At 60.4% G+C, this 23,904-nt stretch overlaps 1 protein-coding gene across 1 annotated transcript in view; it reads left to right on the top strand.

The window, feature by feature from the left end:
* The first annotated feature begins 3,639 nt into the window (after positions 1 to 3,639).
* LOC136305236 (proto-oncogene vav-like) overlaps positions 3,640 to 23,904 on the top strand; it is a 36,191-nt gene continuing 15,926 nt past the window's right edge. The window contains 17 exon segments of the mRNA XM_066208541.1: positions 3,640 to 4,597; positions 6,987 to 7,103; positions 7,195 to 7,253; positions 8,458 to 8,523; positions 9,831 to 9,939; positions 10,752 to 10,841; positions 11,491 to 11,559; positions 13,327 to 13,433; positions 15,625 to 15,721; positions 17,020 to 17,115; positions 17,930 to 17,998; positions 18,504 to 18,590; positions 19,854 to 19,939; positions 20,575 to 20,707; positions 22,304 to 22,413; positions 22,534 to 22,635; positions 23,806 to 23,903. Coding sequence (XP_066064638.1) covers positions 4,394 to 4,597; positions 6,987 to 7,103; positions 7,195 to 7,253; positions 8,458 to 8,523; positions 9,831 to 9,939; positions 10,752 to 10,841; positions 11,491 to 11,559; positions 13,327 to 13,433; positions 15,625 to 15,721; positions 17,020 to 17,115; positions 17,930 to 17,998; positions 18,504 to 18,590; positions 19,854 to 19,939; positions 20,575 to 20,707; positions 22,304 to 22,413; positions 22,534 to 22,635; positions 23,806 to 23,903 — 1,699 coding nt within the window. The 5' untranslated portion in view covers positions 3,640 to 4,393.

The following is a 23,904-nucleotide window of genomic DNA, read 5'->3' as shown; positions in this document are numbered from 1 at the left end:
GACACCTGAGGATCCCTGGTGACCCTGGACAGGTCCTGAGTGACGTCCAGGAGCCCTGGTGGGACCTGGACACCTGGGCCTGGACACCTGGGTCCCACCTGGAGCTGGGTCAAGCCCAAACCCTTGGTAGGACCCCAACACCTGGGTCCATCCTGAGACCCCCCAACAGGTCCTGGACACCTGGAGCCCTCTGGGACCTTCTGGGCCACCATATCTTGAGGTCACCTGGACCCCTCTAGGGCCACCTGGGCCACCTGGATGCCTCCTGGACCTTCTGGGCCACCATGTCCAGAGGTCACCTGGACTCCTGCTGGGTCACCTGGGTCACCACGTCCAGGCCACCTGGACCCCTCGTTGACCCCCTGGGCCACCTGGACCCTTTGTGAGACCTCCTGGGCCACCATGTCCAGAGGCCACCTGGACCTCTCCTGGGCCACCATGTCCAGGCCACCTGGACCTCTCCTGGGCCACCATGTCTGGCCACCTGGACCCTTCCTGGACCTTCTAGGCCACCTGGACCCCTCCTGGGCCACCATGTCCAGGCCACCTGGGTCGCTCTTGGGCCACCTGGGCCACCTGGATCCCTTGTGAGACCTTCTGGGCCACCATGTCCAGGGGCCACCTGGACCTCTCCTGGACCCTTCCTGGACCTTCTGGGCCACCTGGACCCCTCCTGGGCCACCATGTCCAGGTCACCTTGACCCCTGCTGTGACCTTGGCCTGGCTCCAGTCCCCAGATCCCCTCCGCCATGTCCCCATTGTCCCCAACACCGCCGCGGTGGCAGCTCCTCCCCGCCGCCGTGACGGTGACGGTGACGGTGACAGGGAGGTCCCCGGAAGCCACCCGGGAGCCACCCGGGCCACCAGTTCCCGTTGTCCCCCGCGGCACCCCTGGGGCGCAGGCGCCGCTCCTCCATTGTCCCCTGGGCCACCTCCCCGGGCCAGGCCAGCGGCGCCGACCGCCCCGGCGGTGTCCCCACGGGCCACCGGACCGCGGGGGGAGCAGGAGAAGGAGCCCCTGGGTGACGCCAGGACGCGGCGGAGGGACGGGGACCCACGTCTGTCACTCGTCACCGGCGGTGGCCCCGCGGGGCCCCGGCGCCTCCGGTTCCTCCCCTTCCTGGGGGGAAGGGACCCCCCGCGCCAGGAGCGGCCCCAGGACGGCGGTGGAGGAGCTGAGGTTTGTCCTGGGGGTGTCCTGGGGGTCAGCCGGGGGTCAGCCGGGGGTCAGCTGGGGGTCAGCCGGGGGTCATCAGCGGACGGGGTCCTGCCGAGGCCACACGAGGCCGGGCCTCACCTGGTGCTGCTCTGGACAGGGGTGGGGACACCGGGAGCGCACCAAAACTGGGAGCTCACCTGCACCGGGGTCTCACCTCCGCCGAGATCTCATCCAGGATCTGACCTCCCCTGGGATCTGACCTCCCCTGGGATCTGATCTCCATCGGGATCTCATCTCCATCGGGATCTCATCCAGGATCTGACCTCCCCTGGGATCTGACCTCCCCTGGGATCTCATCTCCATCGGGATCTCATCTCCATCAGGATCTCATCTCCATTGGGATCTCATCTCCATCTGGATCTCATCTCCATCAGGATCTCATCTCCATTGGGATCTCATCCAGGATCTGACCTCCCCTGGGATCTCATCTCCATCGGGATCTCATCTCCATCGGGATCTCATCTCCATTGGGATCTCATCCAGGATCTGACCTCCCCTGGGATCTGACCTCCCCTGGGATCTCATCTCCACTGGGATCTCACCTCCCCTGGGATCTCATCTCCACATCAGGATCTCATCTCCATTGGGGTCTCATTTCCACCAGGGTCTGACCTCCACCAGGATCTCACCTGCACCGGGATCTCATCTCCACCAAGATCCCACCCCCAGTGAGATCTCATCTCCACCAGGATCTCACCTATACCAGGATCTCATTTCCACCGGGATCTCATCCAGGATCTGGCCTCCACCAGGATCTCACCTCCACTGGATCTGACTTCCACTGGGATCCCATCTCCATCAGCTCCTGGCCAGAAGGTGATGGTTGGACCCCCCTCCATCGACTCCTCCACAGTTGACCCTGCCAGGACCCAACTCCGTTGAAGGTCATCCCACCGGGACACACCTCCACCAGCTCCTCCACAGAAATTCATCCTGTCAGGACCCAAACTCCATCAGCTCTTCCGTAGAAGATCATCCCACCAGGACCCAGCTCCATTGAAGTTCATCCTGCCAGGACCCAACTCCACTGAAATTCATCCTGCCAGGACCCACCTCCACTGAAATTCATCCTGCCAGGACCCAACTCCATTGAATTCATCCTGCCAGGACCCAACTCCATTGAAATTCATCCTGCCAGGACCCAACTCCATTGAAATTCATCCTGCCAGGACCCACCTCCACTGAAATTCATCCTGCCAGGACCCAACTCCATTGAAATTCACCCTACCAGGACCCAACTCCATTGAAACTCATCCTGCCAGGACCCAACTCCATTGAAGTTCATCCTGCCAGGACCCACCTCCACTGAAATTCATCCTGCCAGGACCCAACTCCATTGAAATTCATCCTGCCAGGACCCAACTCCACTGAAATTCATCCTGCCAGGACCCAACTCCATTGAAATTCATCCTGCCAGGACCCAACTCCATTGAAATTCACCCTACCAGGACCCAACTCCATTGAAATTCATCCTGCCAGGACCCAACTCCACTGAAATTCATCCTGCCAGGACCCAACTCCATTGAATTCATACTGCCAGGACCCAACTCCATTGAAATTCATCCTGCCAGGACCCAACTCCATTGAAATTCATCCTGCCAGGACCCAACTCCATTGAAACTCATCCTGCCAGGACCCAACTCCATTGAAATTCATCCTGCCAGGACCCAACTCCACTGAAATTCATCCTGCCAGGACCCAACTCCACTGAAATTCATCCTGCCAGAACCCAACTCCACTGAAATTCATCCTGCCAGGACCCAACTCCATTGAAATTCATCCTGCCAGGACCCACCTCCACTGAAATTCATCCTGCCAGGACCCAACTCCATTGAAACTCATCCTGCCAGGACCCAACTCCATTGAAATTCATCCTGCCAGGACCCAACTCCACTGAAATTCATCCTGCCAGGACCCAACTCCACTGAAATTCATCCTGCCAGAACCCAACTCCACTGAAATTCATCCTGCCAGGACCCAACTCCATTGAAATTCATCCTGCCAGGACCCACCTCCACTGAAATTCATCCTGCCAGGACCCAACTCCATTGAAACTCATCCTGCCAGAACCCAACTCCATTGAAATTCATCCTGCCAGGACCCAACTCCATTGAAATTCATCCTGCCAGGACCCAACTTCATTGAAATTCATCCTGCCAGGACCCAACTCCACTGAAATTCATCCTGCCAGGACCCAACTCCATTGAAATTCATCCTGCCAGGACCCAACTCCACTGAAATTCATCCTGCCAGGACCCAACTCCATTGAATTCATACTGCCAGGACCCAATTCCACCAGCTCCTCTCCAGAAATTCATCCTGCCAGGACCCACCTCCATCGAACTTCATCCCACCCAGACCAACCTGCACTGAAATTCATCCTGCCAGGACCCACCTCCATTGAAATTCATCCTGTAAGGACCCAACTCCACCAGCCCCTCCCCAGGAACTGATCCTGCCAGGACCCACCACCATCAGTTCTTCCATAGAAGACCATCCCAGGACCCAACTCCATCCAAGTTCATCCCGCCAGGACCCACCTGCACCAGCTCCTCCAGAGAAATTCCTCCTGCCAGGACCCAGCTCCACCAGTTCTTCCATAGAAGATCATCCCACCAGGACCCACCTGCACCAGCTCCTCCAGAGTTTGTCCCACCAGGACCCACCTGCACCAGCTCCTCCAGAGTTTGTCCCACCAGGACCCACCTGCACCAGCTCCTCCAGAGTTTGTCCCACCAGGACCCACCTGCACCAGCTCCTCCAGAGTTTGTCCCACCAGGACCCACCTGCACCAGCTCCTCCAGAGTTTGTCCCACCAGGACCCACCTGCACCAGCTCCTCCAGAGTTTGTCCCACCAGGACCCACCTCCATCGAACTTCATCCCACCCAGACCAACCTCCACAGAAATTCATCCTGCCAGGACCCACCACCATCAATTCTTCCATAGAAGACCATCCCAGGACCCAACTCCATCCAAGTTCATCCCACCAGGACCCACCTGCACCAGCTCCTCCAGAGTTTGTCTCACCAGGACCCACCTGCACCAGCTCCTCCAGAGTCTGTCCCACCAGGACCCACCTGCACCAGCTCCTCCAGAGTTTGTCCCACCAGGACCCACCTGCACAGAAGTCCATCCCACCAGGTCGCCCCCACCCCGTGTCCCCGTTGTCCCCATGGAGGTGTGGCGGCAGTGTGCCCACTGGCTGGTGGCCGCGCGCGTCCTGCCCGCGGGTCACCGGGCCAGCAGCCCCGGGGGACAGGTGTGGGACCTGGCGCAGGCGCTGCGGGACGGGGTCCTGCTGTGCCACCTCCTCAACGCCCTCCTGCCCCGCGCTGTCCCCTCCCGCGACATCTGTCCCCGGCCACAGATGTCACAGGTGAGAGCCGAGGGAGGGACGGGGGGCGGTGGGCACAGGGAGGGACACGGGGGGGGTGACAGTGACAGTGACAGTGACAGGGACAATGGTGGGTGGGGGTGAGGGTGGTGGCCATGATGGGGACAATAGGGATGGTGACGGGGACATTGGTGGTGACAACGATGGGGACAATGGGGGTGATGATGATGGGGATATCGATGGTGACAACGATGGGGACAATGGTGGGTGGGGGTGAGGGTGGTGGCCATGATGGGGACAATGGGGATGGTGACAATGGGGACAATGACAGTGGCAGTGGTGGCTGTGGCGGAGGGTGGTGGCCATGATGGGGACAATAGGGATGGTGACGGGGACATTGGTGGTGACAACGATGGGCACAATGGGGGTGATGATGATGGGGACATTGGTGGTGACAACGATGGGGACAATGGTGGGTGGGGGTGAGGGTGGTGGCCATGATGGGGACAATGGGGATGGTGACAATGGGGACAATGACAGTGGCAGTGGTGGCTGTGGCGGAGGGTGGTGGCCATGATGGGGACAATGGGGATGGTGACAATGGGGACAATGACAGTGGCAGTGGTGGCTGTGGCGGAGGGTGGTGGCCATGATGGGGACAATAGGGATGGTGACGGGGACATTGGTGGTGACAACGATGGGGACGATGGGGACAATGGGGGTGATGATGATGGGGACATCGATGGTGAGAATGGTGGGTGGGGGTGAGGGTGGTGGCCATGATGGGGACAATGGGGATGGTGACAATGGGGACAATGACAGTGGCAGTGGTGGCTGTGGAGGAGGGTGATGGTGATGGTGGGGACAATGGGAATGGTGATGGTGACACTGATGGTGACAATGGTGCGATTGAGAGAGGTGGGGTGATGATGACGACGGGACAGTGGGGAATGATGATGGTGGGGACGTTGATGGTGACAATGACAGGGCTGGTGTGAATGACGGTGACAGGGCAATGATGACAATGAGACAACGGGGATGATGGTGACATTGATGGTGACAATGACAGAGCCGGTGAGAACGAGGGCAGTGACGGTGTGGTGATGGTGACAATGACGGTGACGATGGTGGCGATGGTGCCAGGGAGGTGACAGGGACAGGGACGATGGTGGTGATGGTGACAATCTTGGCGATGACGGTGCCGAGGGGGTGACAGAGACAATCGCCATGTTGGCAAAGGGTGACAGTGATGATGACGACATTGGTGACAGAGATGATGGCGGTGCCAGTGCCAGCAGTGGTGACAATGGTGGTGGTGTTGACGGGGGTGACAGTGACAATGCTGGCGATGGTGACAATCATGGTGGTGGTGATGGCGCCAAGTGGGTGACAAGGACAGGGACAATGGCGGCGTTGACGGGGTGACAATGACAACGGCAGTGCTGGTGACAGTGATGATGGCGGCAACGTTCACGAGGTGGACGATGACAATGACAGCGTTGGTGACGGAGTTGGTGGCAGTGCCAATGTCACCACTGGTGACAACAGCTGTCACAACTGTGGAGAGATGACGGCACTGATTTTGAGGGTGACAATGACAGGGATGACAAGGGTGACACTGGGTGGAGGTGGTGGGTGACACCGGTGACGGTGACACTGGTGATGGTGACATTGGTGACAGTGACACTGTGGGGGAGATGGTGGGTTACACCAGTGATGGTGACACCAGTGAAGGTGACACAAGTGAAGGTGACACTGGTGACGGTGAGACTGGTGACAGTGACACTGGAGGGGGTAGTGGGTGACACCGGTGACAGGTGATGGTGACATTGGTGACACTGGTAATGGTTACACTGGTGACGGTGACACCAGTAACGGTGACAATGACACAGGGGTGACACTGGGTGGGGATGGCGGGTGACATTGGTGACGGTGACATCAGTGACAGTGACACTGGTCACGGTGACACAGGTAATGGTGACACTGTTGATAGTGACACTGGTAACGGTGACAGTGACACAGGGGGTGACACTGGGCGGGGATGGCGGGTGACATGGTGACGGTGACACGGTGACGGTGACACTGGCGATCATTACACTGGTGACCATTACACTGGTGACGGTGACACAGTGATGGTGACACTAGTCACGGTGACACTGGTCACGGTGACACCGGTAACGGTGACAGTGACACAGGGGTGACACTGGGCGGGGATGGCGGGTGACATGGTGATGGTGACACGGTGACGGTGACACTGGTGACGGTGACACAGTGATGGTGACACTGGTCACAGTGACACCAGTAATGGTGACAGTGTTGATAGTGACACCGGTAACAGTGACAGTGGGCGGGGATGGCGGGTGACACTGGTGACGGTGACACGGGTGACGGTGACACGGGTGACAGTGACACGGTGGCGGTGCCACCGCAGTTCCTGTGCCTGAGGAACATCCGCACCTTCCTGACCGCCTGCGCCGACAAATTCGGGCTCCCCAAGCACCGGCTCTTCGGCGCCTTCGACCTCTTCGACGTCCAGGACTTCGGCAAGGTGGGGTCAAGGGTCCAGGTGTCCTGAGGGCTGGGGTCCAGGGGTCAGGGGTCACGGGTCACTGCCCCCGATGTCACCTGTGTGTCCTCAGGTGATCGAGACGCTCTCAACGCTCTCCTGGACCCCGATCGCGCAGAGCAAAGGATTCACGTGAGTGGACAGGACTGAGGTGTCCGGTCCTTGAGTGTCCAGGTGTCCAGTCCCCTCCCTGAGTGACCACAGTGTCCGGCCCCTGAGGGTCCAGGTGTCCAGTCCTAAGGGTCCCAAATGTCCAGTCCTTGAAGGATCCAGATGTCCATCCCCCGAGGGTCTCAGGTGTCCAATCCCTTAAGCATGTCAGATGTCCAGTCCCTGGTGTCCAGTCCCAGGGTGTCCAGATGTCCAGTCCGGATGGTCCCTGGTGTTCAGTCCCTGGTGTCCAGTCTCCAAGGGTCAGTGATGTCCAGTCCCCTGTGCCCAGTCCCCGAGGGTCAGTGATGTCCACTCCCCAGTGTCCATTCCCAAGGGTCACTGGTGTCCAGTCCCCAGTGTCCAGTCCCCTGTGTCCACTCCCCAGTGTCCATTCCCAAGGGTCACTGGTGTCCAGTCCCCAATGTCCAGTCCCCGAGGGTCACTGGTGTCCACTCCCGAGGGTCCCCGGTGTCCAGTCCCCATGGGTCAGTGGTGTCTGGTCCCCAGCGTCCAGTCCCGAGGATCCCCAGTGTCCAGTCCCCAGTGTCCATTCCCGGGGGTCACTGGTGTCCAGTCCCCGATGTCCAGTCCCCGGTGTCCAGTCCCGAGGGCCACCAGTGTCCAGTCCCCAGTGTCCATTACCTAGGGTCACTGGTGTCCAGTCCCCGATGGTCACTGGTGTCCACTCCCGAGGGTCTCCAGTGTCCAGTCCCCGTGGGTCAGTGGTGTCCGGTTCCCACTGTCCAGTCCCCACTGTTCAGTCCCCAAGGGTCCCCAGTGTCCAGTCCCCAGTGTCCATCCCCGAGGGTCCCCGGTGTCCAGTCCCCGTGGGTCAGTGGTGTCCGGTCCCCAGTGTCCAGTCCCCGGTGTCCATCCCCGAGGGTCAGTGGTGTCCATCCCCGTGGGTCAGTGGTGTCCAGTCCCCAGTGTCCAGTCCCCACTGTCCATCCCCGAGGGTCCCCAGTGTCCAGTCCCCAGTGTCCAGTCCCCGGTGTCCATCCCCAAGGGTCAGTGGTGTCCGGTCCCCACTGTCCAGTCCCGAGGGTCACCAGTGTCCAGTCTTCAATGTCCAGTCCCGAGGGTCACCAGTGTCCAGTCCCCGGTGTCCAGTCCCCGGTGTCCATCCCCGAGGGTCCCCGGTGTCCACTCCCGACGGTCACTGCTGTCCGGCCGTGTCCCTCAGGCCATTCCCGTCCGGGGACAGCGTTGGGGACGAGGACATTTACAGCGGCCTGTCCGACCTCATCGAGTGAGCGGGAAACTGGGGACACTGGGGGGACTGGGAGGGACTGGGGACACTGGGGGGACTGGGATGGACTGGGGACACTGGGGGGACTGGGAGGGACTGGGAGGAACTGGGAGGGACTGGGGACACTGGGGGAACTGGGAGGGACTGGGAGGGACTGGGAGGGACTGGGAGACACTGGGGGGACTGGGAGGGACTGGGGGGGAGTGGGAGGGACTGGGAGGGCCTGGGGACACTGGGGGGACTGGGAGGGACTGGGAGGGACTGGGGGGGAACTGGGATGGACTGGGGAGGACTGAGGGGGACTGGGAGGGACTGGGAGATACTGGGAGGGACTGGGATGGGACTGGGATGGGACTGGGAGGGACTGGGGAGGACTGAGGGGGACTGGGAGGGACTGGGAGATACTGGGAGGGACTGGGATGGGACTGGGATGGGACTGGGAGGGACTGGGAGATACTGGGACAGACTGGGAGGGACTGGGGACACTGGGGGGACTGGGAGGGACTGGGAGGGACTGGGGACACTGGGGGGACTGGGAGGGACTGGGAGGGACTGGGGACACTGGGGGGACTGGGAGGGACTGGGGGGGAGTGGGAGGGACTGGGAGGGCCTGGGAGGGACTGGGAGGGACTGGGGAGGACTGGGAGATACTGGGAGGGACTGGGAGGGACTGGGGAGGACTGGGAGATACTGGGAGGGACTGGGAGGGACTGGGAGATACTGGGAGGGACTGGGAGGGATTGGGAGGGACTGGGAGGGACTGGGAGATACTGGGACAGACTGGGAGGGACTGGGGACACTGGGGGGACTGGGAGGGACTGGGAGATACTGGGAGGGACTGGGGATACTGGGAGGAGCTGGGGATACTGGGGGGGGACACTGGGGGGCTACTGGGCAGGGGTCTGGGGTCATTGGAGGGTTTGGGGGACATTTGGGGACATTATGGACGCCCACAGGACTTGGGGACAATCAGGAGGGATTTGGGGACATTGGGGGGACATTATTGGGGACATTTGGGGACATTTGGGGACATTTGGGGACATTATGGAGGCCCAGAGTATTTGGGGGCAATCAGGGGGATTTGGGGTGACACTGGGAGGGACATTTGGGGACAATCAGGGGGATTTGGGGACCTTGGGGGGACATTTGGGGACAATAAGGGACCTTTGGGGACACTGGAGGATATTTGGGGGCAATAAGGGACCCTTGGGGACATTTGGGGACATTATGGGCCCGCAGAGGATCTGGGGACAATCAGGGGGCGCCGGGGGCGTCCCGGGGTGTCCCCAGCTGTCCCCACCCCGCAGTGACACGGCCGAGGAGGACGACGACCTCTACGACTGCGTGGAGGCCGAGGGCGACGACGGCGACGACGTCTACGAGGACCTGATGAGGGTCGAGGCGCCCCCGGCCGCGGTGGGTGGGACCCCCAAAAAACCACCTGGGACACCCCAAAAACCACCTGGGGACCCCCAAAACACCTGGGACACCCCAAAAAACACCTGGGACACCCCAAAAACACCTGGGGGTCCCCAAAAAACCACCTGGGACACCCCAAAAAACACCTGGGGACCCCAAAACCACCTGGGACACCCCAAAAACACCTAAGACACCCCAAAAAACCACCTGGGACACCCAAAAAACCACCTGAGGACCCCCAAAAACCACCCGGGGACCCCCAAAACACCTGAGACACCCAGAAAACCACCTGGGACACCCCAAAAACACCTGGGGACCCCCAAAACACCTGGGACACCCAGAAAACCACCTGGGACACCCCAAAAACACCTGGGGACCCCAAAACCACCTGGGACACCCCAAAAAACACCTGGGACACCCAAAAAACCACCTGAGGACCCCCCAAAACCACCCGGGGACCCCCAAAACACCTGAGACACCCAGAAAACCACCTGGGACACCCCAAAAACACCTAGGACACCCCAAAAACACATGGGGGTCCCCAAAAAACCACCTGGAACACCCCAAAAACACCTGGGACCCCTCAAAAAAAACACCTGGGACACCTTTGTCCCCCCCCGGGCATCTCTGTCACCTTTGCACACCTTTGTCCCCTCCAAACACGTGTCTCAGCCCCTCAGGCGCCTGAGTCACCTCCTTGGGCACTTGTGTCCCCTCCTGGACACCTGTGTCACCTGCAGACGCACCTGTGTCCCCCCTTTCCCACCTGTGTCCCCCCGGCCGCGGTGACCGTCCCCGTGTCCCCACAGAAGGGCGGCGTGGACCGGCGGCTGTGCTGCCTGCAGGAGCTGAGACAGACCGAGGAGAGGTACACCGAGACCCTGGAGGCCATCTGCCAGGTGGGGACACTGGGGACACTGCGGGGACATCGGGGACATTGGGGACATCGGGGACACTGGGGACACTGGGGACACCGAGACCCTGGAGGCCATCTGCCAGGTGGGGACACTGGGGACACTGGGGACACTGGGGACATTGGGGACATTGGGGACACTGGGGACATTGGGGACATTGGGGACACTGGGGACATTGGGGACACCGAGACCCTGGAGGCCATCTGCCAGGTGGGGACACTGGGGACACTGGGGACACTGGGGACACTGGGGACATTGGGGACACCGAGACCCTGGAGGCCATCTGCCAGGTGGGGACACTGGGGACACTGGGGACACTGGGGACACTGGGGACATTGGGGACATTGGGGACACTGGGGACACTGGGGACATTGGGGACACTGGGGACACTGGGGACATTGGGGACATTGGGGTCACTGGGGACTCCAAGACCCTGGAGGCCATCTACCAGGTGGGGACATGGGGACACTGCGGGGACATCGGGGACATCGGGGACACTGGGGACACTGGGGACACTGGGGACACTGGGGACACTGGGGACAGAGGCGGCCACACGGGGCCTCCCAGCGCTCCCAGTGCTCCCAGTAAGGCGCGGTGTCCCCCGGTGTCCCCCGGTGTCCCCTGGTGTCCCCAGCACTTCCTGCGGCCGCTGCGGCACTTCCTGAGCCCGCGGGACATGGAGAGCGTCTTCATCAACGTGGAGGTGACAGGGACAGGGACAGGGGACAGGGGACATGGGGACATGGGGACAGGGACAGGGGGACATGGGGACATGGGGACATGGAGAGCGTCTTCATCAACGTGGAGGTGACAGGGACAGGGGACATGGGGACAGGGGACATGGGGACATGGGGACAGGGACATGGGGACATGGGGACATGGAGAGCGTCTTCATCAACGTGGAGGTGACAGGGACAGGGGACAGGGGGACATGGGGACATGAGGACATGGGGACAGGGACAGGGGGACATGGGGACATGGGGACAGGGGGACACTGACCAGTGACACCAGTGACACCAGTGACACCTGTAACGTGGAGGTGACAGGGACAGGGACAGGGGACAGGGGACACAGGGACACTGACCAGTGACACCAGTGACACCTGTAACGTGGAGGTGACAGGGACAGGGGACAGGGGGACACTGACCAGTGACACCAGTGACACCTGTAACGTGGAGGTGACAGGGACAGGGGACAGGGGGACACTGACCAGTGACACCAGTGACACCTGTACTGTGGAGGTGACAGGGACAGGGGACAGGGGGACACTGACCAGTGACACCAGTGACACCTGTAACATGGAGGTGACAGGGACAGGGGACAGGGGACACAGGGACACTGACCAGTGACACCAGTGACACCTGTAACGTGGAGGTGACAGGGACAGGGGACAGGGGGACATGGGGACATGAGGACATGGGGACACTGACCAGTGACACCAGTGACACCAGTGACACTGACCAGTAACGTGGAGGTGACTGGGACACTGGGACACTGACCAGTGACACCAGTGACACTGACCAGTAATATGAGGGTGACAAGGACATGGGGACAGGGGGACACAGGACACCAGTGACACCAGTGACACCAGTGACACTGACCAGTAACGTGGAGGTGACAGGGACACGGGGACACGGGGACAGGGGACACAGGGACATTCACCAGTGACATCAGTAACAGTGACCAGTGACACCAGTGACACCAGTGACACCGGTGACACCGACCAGTAAGGTGGAGGTGACAGTGACGTGGGGACGTGGGGACACCAGTGACACCAGTGACCCTGCACACTTCTCCCCCCCAGTTAATCCCAGTTAACCCCTCCCAGCCCTCCCAGTGCTCCCAGTAACCCCCCAGCCCTCCCAGTCCCGGTCTCAGTGCCCCCAGTGCTCCCAGTGCCCCCAGTCCCCTCCCCAGTGTCCCCAGTGCCCCCAGTGCCAGTCCCAGTGCTCCCAGTGCTCCCAGTCCCCATCCCAGTGCCCCCAGTGCCGGTCCCAGTGCTCCCAGTGCCCCCGGTGCCCCATCCCAGTGCCCCCAGTGCTCCCAGTCCCCATCCCAGTGCCCCCAGTGCCTGTCCCAGTGCTCCCAGTCCCCATCCCAGTGCCCCCAATGCTCCCAGTGCTCCCAGTCCCCAACCCAGTGCCCCCAGTGCTGATCCCAGTGTCCCCAGTGCCCCCAGTGCCCCATCCCAGTGCTCCCAGTGCCCCCAGTGCCCGTTCCCCAGTGCCCGCAGTGCCCCCAGTGCCCCCAGTGCCGGTCCCAGTGCCCCCAGTGCCCCCAGTGCTCCCAGTGCCCGCAGTGCCCCCAGTGCCCCCAGTGCCGGTCCCAGTGCTCCCAGTGCCCCCAGTGCCCCATCCCAGTGCTCCCAGTCCCCATCCCAGTGCCCCCCAGTGCCCCCAGTCCCCATCCCAGTGCCCGTCCCAGTGCCCCCAGTGCCGGTCCCAGTGCTCCCAGTGACCCCAGTTCGCAGGAGCTGCTGGAGCTGCATCGCCGTTTCCTGGGGGAGCTGCGGGGGGCGCTGGGGGGGGGCGGGGCGGGCCGGGCGCTGCCCCCCCTGTTCCTGCAGTACAAGGAGAGGTACGGGGGGGTTGGGGGATTTGGGGGGATTTGGGGATTTGGGGGGATTTGGGGGGATTTGGGGGATTTGGGGATTTGGGGGGATTTGGGGGGATTTGGGGGGATTTGGGGGGATTTGGGGGGATTTGGGGGGATTTGGGGATTTGGGGAGATTTGGGGGGATTTGGGGGGATTTGGGGGATTTGGGGATTTGGGGAGATTTGGGGGGATTTGGGGGGATTTGGGGGGATTTGGGGGGGATTTGGGGATTTGGGGAGATTTGGGGGGATTTGGGGGGATTTGGGGGGTCCGGGGGGGATTTGGGGGAATTTGGGGGATTTGGGGGGATTTGGGGGGGATTGGGGGGATTTGGGGGGATTTGAGGGGATTTGGGGGGGATTGGGGGGATTTGGGGGGATTTGGGGGGATTTGGGGGGATTTGAGGGGATTTGGGGGGGATTGGGGGGATTTGGGGGGATTTGGGGGGATTTGGGGATTTGGGGGGATTGGGGGATTTGGGGGGATTTGGGGGGATTGGGGGATTTGGGGGGGATTTGGGGGGATTTGGGGGGTCCGGGGGGGGATTTGGGGGGATTTGGGGGATTTGGGGGGATTTGGGGATATTTGGGGGAATTTGGGGGGTCCGGGGGCTCCCGGGGGGTCCTGGTGAGGTTTGGGGGGGGGCATTTTGGGGGGGATTTGGGGGAATTTGGGGAGGGGGTTGGGGAGGTCCTGGGGTGTCCTGGGGGGAAGGATTTGGGGGTTTGGGTGGTTTGGGGGATTTTGGGATTTGGGAGGATTTGGGGGGGGGTCCAGGGGGTCCTGTGGTGATTTTGGGGGGGGGATCTGGGGGGGGATTTGGGGATCTGGGGGGATTTGGGGGGGTCCGGGGGGGATTTGGGGGGGGCTTTGGGGGATTTTGGGGGGGGATTTGGGGGAATTTGGGGGGTCCGGAGGGACTTGGGGGGATTTAGGGGGGTTTGAGGGGTCCTGGGGGGATTTGGGAGGATTTGGGCAAATTTGGGGTGGATTTGGGGCGAATTTCTGTGAATTTTGTTGGATTTGGGGTGAATTTGGGCGGATTTGGGATGATTTTTTGTGGATTTAGGCAGATTTTGGGTGATTTTGGGTGAATTTGGGCGGATTTGGGATGATTTTTTGTGGATTTAGGCAGATTTTGGGTGATTTTGGGTGAATTTGGGCGGATTTGGGATGATTTTTTGTGGATTTAGGCAGATTTTGGGTGATTTTGGGTGAATTTGGGCGGATTTGGGATGGGTTTTTGTGGATTTAGGCAGATTTTGGGTGAATTTTGGGTGAATTTGGGCGGATTTTGGGTGTCCACCCCCAGTTCCTGCTGTACGGCCGTTACTGCAGCCAGGGGGATTTTGGGTGGAATTCTGTGAATTTTGGGTGGATTCGGATGGATTTTGGATGGATTTTTGTAAATTTGGTCAGATTCCGGGTGGATTTCTGTGAATTTTGGGTGGATTTCGATGGATTTGGGATGGGTTTTTGTGGATTTGGTCAGATTTTGGGCGGATTTCTGTGAAGTTTGGGTGCATTGGGGTGAATTTTGGGTGGATTTTGGGTGGACTTTGGATGGACTTTTGTAGGTTTTGGCAGATTTTGGGTGGATTTCTGTGAATTTTGGGTGGATTTGGGCAGATTTTTTGTGAATTTCTTTGAATTTTTGATGGATTTCGATGGATTTGGGATGGGTTTTTGTGGATTTGGTCAGATTTTGGGTGGATTTCGGTGAATTTTGGGTGGATTTGGGATGGGTTTTTGTGGATTTGGTCAGATTTTGGGGTGGATTTCGGTGAATTTTGGGTGGATTTCGATGGATTTGGGATGGGTTTTTGTGGATTTGGTCAGATTTTGGGTGGATTTCGGTGAATTTTGGGTGGATTTCGATGGATTTGGGATGGGTTTTTGTGGATTTGGTCATATTTTGGGTGGATTTTGGTGAATTTTGGGTGGATTTCGATGGATTTGGGGATGGGTTTTTGTGGATTTGGTCAGATTTTGGGTGGATTTTGGGTGAATTTGGGTGGATTTGGGATGGGTTTTTGTGGATTTAGGCAGATTTGGGTGAATTTTGGGTGAATTTGGGCGGATTTGGGATGGGTTTTTGTGGATTTGGTCAGATTTTGGGTGGATCTCGGTGAATTTTGGGTGGATTTGGGCGGATTTGGGGTCTCCCCCGCAGGTTCCTGCTCTACGGCCGTTACTGCAGCCAGGTGGAAGCGGCCGCGCGGCGCCTGGACCAGCTCTCCACCTGCACCGACCTGCGCATGAAGCTCCAGGTGAGCCCCGAAAACGCCCCCAAAACACCCCAAAACACCCAAAACACCCCAAAACCACCCCAAAACCACCCCAAAACACCCCAAAACACCCCAAAACACCCAAAACCACCCCAAAACCACCCCAAAACACCCAAAACACCCAAAACCACCCCAAAACACCCCAAAACACCCCAAAACACCCCAAAACACCCAAACACCCAAAACACCCCAAAACACCCCAAAACACCCCCCACAACACCCCAAAACACCCCCAAAAATCCCCTCCCAACCTCTTCATGAACCCCCAAAATCCCAAACCCCCAAATGACTCTGATTCCTGCTGACCCCAAATGTCCCCAAAGTGACCCAAATGACCCGCAATGTCCCCAAATGACCCCAAATGTCCCCAAATGACCCCAAATGACCCTAAATTACCCCCAAATGTCCCCAAACTCACCCCAAATGACCCCAAATGTCCCCAAACTGACCCCAAACTGACCCCAAATGTCCCCAAATGACCCCAAATGACCCCCAAATGTCCCCAAATGTCCCCAAACTCACCCCAAATGACCCCAAATGACCCAAACTGACCCCAAATGTCCCCAAATGTCCCCAAATGACCCCAAATGACCCCAAATGTCCCCAAACTCACCCCAAATGACCCCAAATGACCCCAAACTGACCCCAAATGACCCCAAACTGACCCCAAATGTCCCCAAATGTCCCCAAATGACCCCAAATGTCCCCAAACTCACCCCAAATGACCCCAAATGTCCCCAAATGTCAAATGTCCCCAAATGACCCCAAATGACCCCAAACTGACCCCAAATGACCCCAAATGTCCCCAACTGAACCCAAACTCACCCACCCAAATGACCCCAACTACCCAAATGACCCCAAACTGACCCCAAATGACCCCAAATGACCCCAATGTCCCCAAACTCACCCCAAATGACCCCAAACTGACCCCAAATGACCCCAAACTGACCCCAAATGTCCCCAAATGTCCCCAAATGACCCCAAATGTCCCCAAACTCACCCCAAATGACCCCAAATGTCCCCAAATGTCCCCAAATGTCCCCCAAATGACCCCAAATGACCCCAAACTGACCCCAAATGACCCCAAATGTCCCCAAACTGACCCCAAATGTCCCCAAACTCACCCCAAATGACCCCAAATGACCCCAAATGTCCCCAAATGACCCCAAACTGACCCCAAACTGACCCCAAACTCACCCCAAATGTCCCCAAATGTCCCCAAATGTCCCCAAATGTCCCCAAATGTCCCCGCTGTCCCCCGCTGTCCCCGCTGTCCCCAGGAGTGCTCCCAGCGGGCCAACAACGGGCGCTTCTCCCTGCGGGACCTGCTGATGGTGCCCATGCAGAGGGTGCTGAAATATCACCTGCTGCTCCAGGTGACACCCCGACACAGCTGGGACACACCTGGGACACACCTGGGACACACCTGGGGACACCTGGGACACACCTGGGGGCATGGGGACACACCTGGGGACAGCTGGGGACACACCTGGAACACACCTGGGACACCCCTGGGACACACCTGGGACACATCTGGGACACATCTGGGACACACCTGGGACACCCCTGGGGGCATGGGGACACACCTGGGACACACCTGGGACACCCCTGGGGGCATGGGGACACACCTGGGACACACCTGGGGACAGCTGGGGACACATCTGGGACACACCTGGGACACACCTGGGACACCCCTGGGGGCATGGGGACACACCTGGGACACACCTGGGGGCACACCTGGGGGCACACCTGGGGGCATGGGGACACACCTGGGACACACCTGGGACACCCCTGGGGGCATGGGGACACACCTGGGACACACCTGGGACACCTGGAGTCACACCTGGGACACACCTGGGGACAGCTGGGGACAGCTGGGGACACACCTGGAAGGGAGGGACACACCTGGGACACACCTGGAACACACCTGGGGACAGCTGGGGACACACCTGGGACACACCTGGGGGCACACCTGGGGGCACACCTGGGACACACCTGAGACACATCTGGGGGCTATGGGAACACACCTGGGACACACCTGGGACACACCTGGGACACACCTGGGGACAGCTGGGGACACACCTGGGACACACCTGGGACACACCTGGGACACACCTGGGGGCACACCTGGAGGGGAGGGACACACCTGGGGGCACACCTGTGACACGCGGTGACCTCTGACCCCCCCAGGAGCTGGTGAAGCTGACCCCGGAGGCGGCCGAGCGCGAGCGCCTGCGGGGGGCGCTGGACGCCATGAGGGTGCGGCTGGGGGGGCCGGGGGGGTTTGGGGTTTTTCGAGGGGATTTTGGATTTTGGGGGATTTGGGGTTTTTCGATGGGATTTTGGATTTTTTGGGGGATTTGGGGTTTTTCGAGGGGATTTTGGATTTTTGGGGGGATTTGGGGTTTTTCGATGGGATTTTGGATTTTTGGGGGATTTGGGGTTTTTCGAGGGGATTTGGATTTTGGGGGGATTTGGGGTTTTCGATGGGATTTTGGATTTTTGGGGGATTTGGGGTTTTTCGAGGGGATTTTGGATTTTTGGGGGGATTTGGGGTTTTCGAGGGGATTTTGGATTTTGGGGGGGTTTGGGGTTTTTCGAGGGGATTTTGGATTTTGGGGGGATTTGGGGTTTTCGAGGGGATTTTGGATTTTGGGGGAATTTGGGGTATTTTTCGATGGGGATTTTGGATTTTTGGGGGGATTTGGGGTTTCGGGGGGTCTCTGACCGGAGCCGCCCCCCGTCCCCAAATCCGCCCTGGCAGGACCTGGCGCAGTGTGTGAACGAGGTCAAACGGGACAACGAGACCCTCAAGCAGCTCACGAGCATCCAGCTCTGCCTGCACAACATGGTGGGCGCCCCAAATTACCCCTCCGGGACCCCCCCAAAATCCTCCCCGGGACCCCCAAATAACCCCGGGACCCCCCAAATTCCTCCCGAGACTCCCAAATTCCACCCTGGGACGCCCAAATTCCACCCCAGGACCTCCAAATTCCACCCTTGAGATTCCCAGATCCCTCCCCGGGACCCCCAAATCCCTCCTGAGACCCTCAAATTCCCCCCAGGACCCCCCCGATCCCCCCGGGACCCCAAATTCCACCCCCTGGGACCCCCAAATCCCTCCCCAGACCCTCCAAATTCCTCCCTGGGAGCCCCAAATCCCACCGCGGAACCTCCCAAATCCGCCCCAGACCCCCAAATTCTCACCAGGACCACCAGAACCCCCACTGGGACCCCCAAATCTCCCCCACGACCCCCAAATTCCCCAAATCTTCCCAAGGATTAAAAAAAAAACCCGAAACCCCTCCCAGGACCCCCCCCAAACAACCCCGGGACCTCCAAATTCTCCCCTGGGACCCCCAAATCCCCAAATCCCATGTCCCATGTCCCAATCCCGATGTCCCCTGTCCCATGTCCCCTGTCCCGTGTCCCATGTTCCATTCCCCACGTCCTGATGTCCCAATGTCCCCTGTCCCATGTCCCGCGTCCCATATCCCATGTTCCGTGTCCCATGTCCCCATTCCCAATGTCCCATTCCCGATGTCTGCCCTCCCCTGTCCCCTGTCCCATGTCCTGATGTCCCCTGTCCCGTGTCCCCTGTCCCGTGTCCCATGTCCTGATGTCCCCTGTCCCGTGTCCCCTGTCCCGTGTCCCATGTCCCATGTCCCATGTCCTGATGTCCCCTGTCCCCTGTCCCCTGTCCCCTGTCCCGTGTCCCATGTCCTGATGTCCCCTGTCCCCTGTCCCCTGTCCCATGTCCGATGTCCCCTGTCCCCTGTCCCCTGTCCCATGTCCCATGTCCTGATGTCCCCTGTCCCCTGTCCCCTGTCCCCTGTCCCCTGTCCCCTGTCCCATGTCCTGATGTCCCCCTGTCCTGATGTCCCCTGTCCCCTGTCCCATGTCCCCTGTCCTGATGTCCCCTGTCCCCTGTCCCATGTCCCCTGTCCCCTGTCCCCTGTCCCATGTCCTGATGTCCCCTGTCCCCCTGTCCCCTGTCCCCTGTCCCATGTCCCGTGTCCCGTGTCCCCTGTCCCCTGTCCCCTGTCCCGTGTCCCCTGTCCCCTGTCCCCTGTCCCCTGTCCCATGTCCTGATGTCCCCTGTCCCCTGTCCCAGCCACAGTCCCTGGCGCAGTTCGGGCGCCCCAAGATCGACGGGGAGCTGAAGGTCTCCAGCACCGAGAGACGCTCCAAGGTGGACAGGTGGGCCAGGGACACCTGGGGGACACCTGGGGACACCTGGGGGACACTTCAGGGTCATGAGACCATCCATGGGGACAACACAGGGACCCAACAGGGACGTGGGGACATCCATGGGGACACCTCAGGGACACCTTGGGGACACCTCAGGGACAACAGGACATCCATGGGGACACCTGGGGACAACCATGGGGATGCCACAGGGACATCACAGCAATATGGGGACACCCCAGAGACATGGGGACACTTCAGGAACACCTTTGGGACATCTCAGGGACATGGGGACAGTCATGGGGACATTGGGACACCTCAGGGATACCTCAGAGACACCTCGGGGACATTGGGACATCTCAGAAACACCTTGGGGACACCTCAGGAACATGGGGACACCTGGGGGGACACCAGGGGATACCACAGGGACATCACTGCAAAATGGGGACATCACAGAGACATGGGGACATCCATGGGGACACCCTGGGGACACCTGGGCGACACCTTGGAGACAACCATGGGGACCCCACGGGGACACCACAGCACTGTGGGGACCCCAGAGACAATATGGGGGACATCCATGGGGACGCCTTGGGACACCCGTGGTGGCCTCGGGGACGCGGTGCCACCGCTGTCCCCGTCCCCAGGTACGGGTTCCTGCTGGACAAGGCCCTGATCATCTGCAAGCGCCGCGGGGACTCCTACGAGACCAAGGACGTGGTGGACCTGCAGAGCCACCAGCTGCGGGACGGCGGCCTCGGGCCCCGCGACGGCAAGAAGGTACCGGGGACACCCTGGGGACACCCCGGGGACACCCCGGGGACACCCCGGGGACATCAGTGTCCACGTCCCTCCAGTCCCAGCGTCCTCTGCCCAAAGGACCCAGGTGGACACAAGTGTCCGCTCTTGGGGACCCCAGGATCGTGGTGGACACCTGGGTCCGGTCCCAAGTGTCCCCAAGTGTCTGGTGGTCCCCAGGTCTTCTTCCCAGTGACCTCCGAGGTCCAGGTCTGGTGGATCTCAGGACTCAGGTGGACACAAGTGTCCAGTTCCAAGTGTCCCCAGGTGTCCAGATCCTGGTGGTCTCCAAGTCCTCTGCCCAAAGGACACAGGTGGACACAAGTGTCCAGTCTTGGAGATCCCAGGACCTTGGTGGACACGTGTCCAGTTCCAAGTGTCCCCAGGTGTCCAGATCCTGGTGGTCTCCAAGTCCTCTGCCCAAAGGACACAGGTGGACACAAGTGTTCAGTCTTGGAGATCCCAGGACCTTGGTGGACACGTGTCCAGTTCCAAGTGTCCCCAGGTGTCTGGTGGTCCTCAGGTCCTCTTCCCAGTGACCTCCAAGGTCCAGATCTGGTGGATCCCATGATCCTGGTCACGGGTGGACACCTGTGTCCAGTTCCAAGTGTCCCCAAGTGTCCAGATCCTGGTGGTCCCCAGGTCCTCTTCCCAATGACCTCCAAAGTCCAGGTCTGGTGGATCCCAGGCTCCTGGTCACTGGTTGTCCCAATGTCCAGGTCCCTCATGGTCCCAAATGTCCTGATCTGGACGTTTGGGTGGACCCCAACACCCTGGGGGGTCCCCGGATCCTGGTCCCTGGTGGACACTGATGTCCAGGTCAGGTGGATCCCAGGATCCTCTTCCCTGGTGGATCCTCACATTCTGTTCCCTGGTGAACCCCAAAAACCCATTCCCTGGTGGATCTCCAAAACATGGTCCCTGGTGGACCCCTAAACACTGTTCCCTGATGGATTCCCAGATCCTGGTCCCTGGTGGACCCCAAAACCTCATTCCCTGGTGAACTCCCAGATCCTGGTCCCTGGTGGACCCCAAAACTTCACTCCCTGGTGAACTCCCAGATCCTGGTCCCTGGTGGACCCCAAAACCCCATTCCCTGATGGATTCCATGATCCTGGTCCCTCGTGGACCCCAAAACCTCATTCCCTGGTGGATCCCCACAACCTGCTTTCTGGAGAATCCCAAACCCCCATTCCCTGATGGATTCCATGATCCTGGTCCTTCGTGGACCCCAAAACCTCATTCCCTGATGGATTCCATGATCCTGGTCCTTCGTGGACCCCAAACCCCCATTCCCTGATGGATTCCATGATCCTGGTCCTTCGTGGACCCCTAAACCTCATTCCCTGATGGATTCCATGATCCTGGTCCTTCGTGGACCCCAAACCCCCATTCCCTGGTGGATCCCCACAACCTGGTCCCTGGTGGAGAACCCTGCTGTCCACATCCCCGGTGGACACCCCACCACCCACTGACCCTGGAGGGGGGTTGTGACCCCAACATCCCAAATGACCCTGTTTGACCCCGCCCCATTTGGGGGGGGGCGTGGCTGACCCCTCCCCACGCCCCCTCCCCCAGTGGTCCCACACCTTCATGCTGCTGGACGCGGCCGGGCTGCAGGACTACGAGCTCTTCTTCAAGACGCGCGAGCTGAAGAAGAAGTGGCTGGAGCAGTTCGAGATGGCCCTGTAGGTGGCCCTGACCCCGCCCAGGAGGTCACAGCTGTCCCCACCGGGTGGTCCCGAGGAGGGGGAGGGGCCAGGTTTGTCCCCACCTGACCCAGGTCACCCCCCCCCCGTGTCCGGCAGGTCCAACATCTTCCCCGAGGACGCCCTGGCCGACGGACACGACTTCCAGATGTTCTCCTTCGAGGAGACCACGTCCTGCAGGGCCTGCCAGATGTTGCTGAGGTGGGATCCCAAAATCACGTCCCTCACGGTCCTGGGGGGGCCGTGGGAGGGGCTGGGAGAGGGGTGTGGGGGCTCGGGCGGGGGGGGTGAGGTCTGGGTGGGTCACGCCCTTGGGGGTGGTGAGGTCAAGGGGGTCAAGATGGAGGTTGGTGATGGAGGAGGTGGGTGGGGTCATGGGAAGGTCAAGGCCAAGGTGGGTCAAGACTGGGGTGGGTCAAGACCAAGGTGGGTCAGGGGTTGGTTGGAGGTCAAGGCCGAGGTGGGTGAAGGCCAAGGTGGGTCAGGGGTTGGTTGGAGGTCAAGGCCGAGGTGGGTGAAGGCCAAGGTGGGTCAGGGGTGGGTTGGAGATCAAGGCCGAGGTGGGTGAAGGCCAAGGTGGGTCAAGGGTTGGTTGGAGGTCAAGGCCAAGGTGGGTCAGAGTCAAGGTGGGTCAGGGGTTGGTTGGAGGTCAAGGCCAAAGTGGGCCAAGCCCTGGGTGGGCCAAAGCTGAGGTGAGACCCTCCTGGTTGGGTTGATCCTGGTGGGACCCAAGACCCAGGTGGGCCAAGGGCTGTGCTGGCCAAGCCCTGGGTGGGTCATGGACTGGTCAGTCCTGGGTGGGCTCGGGTCAGTCATGGGTGGGCCCAGGTCAGTCCTGGTCTGGTCAGTCCTGGGTGGGCTCGGGTCAGTTCTGGGTGGGCCCAGGTCAGTCCTGGACTGGTCAGTCCTGGGTGGGCTCGGGTCAGTTCTGGGTGGGCCCAGGTCAGTCCTGGGTGGGCACAGGTCAGTCCTGGACTGGTCAGTCCTGGGTGGGCTTGGGTCAGTCCTGGGTGGGCTCAGGTCACTCATGGTCTGGTCAGTCCTGGGTGGGCACAGGTCAGTCCCGGGTGGGCACAGGTCAGTCCTGGGTGGGCCCAGGTCACTCATGGTCTGGTCCGTCCTGGGTGGGCTCGGGTCAGTCCTGGGCAGGTTCAGGTCAGTCCTGGACTGGTCAGTCCTGGGTGGGCCCAGGTCAGTCCTGGGTGGGCACAGGTCAGTCCTGGACTGGTCAGTCCTGGGTGGGCTTGGGTCAGTCCTGGGTGGGCCCAGGTCACTCATGGTCTGGTCAGTCCCGGGTGGGCCCGGGTGGGTGCGGGGCATGGCGGGTGTTGTCCCCCGTGACCGTGACCCCGTGTCCCCCCGTGTCCCCAGGGGCACCTTCTACCAGGGCTATCGCTGCAGCCGCTGCCGGGCCCCCGCCCACAAGGAGTGCCTGGGGCGCATGGGCACCTGCGGGAAGGCCGGAACTGG

The sequence above is a fragment of the Chamaea fasciata genome, unplaced genomic scaffold, assembly GCF_029207755.1.
Source record: "Chamaea fasciata isolate MVZ Bird 193981 ecotype frontalis unplaced genomic scaffold, bChaFas1.0.hap1 SCAF_333, whole genome shotgun sequence".
NCBI classification, from domain to species: domain Eukaryota; kingdom Metazoa; phylum Chordata; class Aves; order Passeriformes; family Sylviidae; genus Chamaea; species Chamaea fasciata.
Note: the sequence above shows the minus strand (reverse complement) of the source record. Positions and strands in the feature narration are given on the sequence as shown.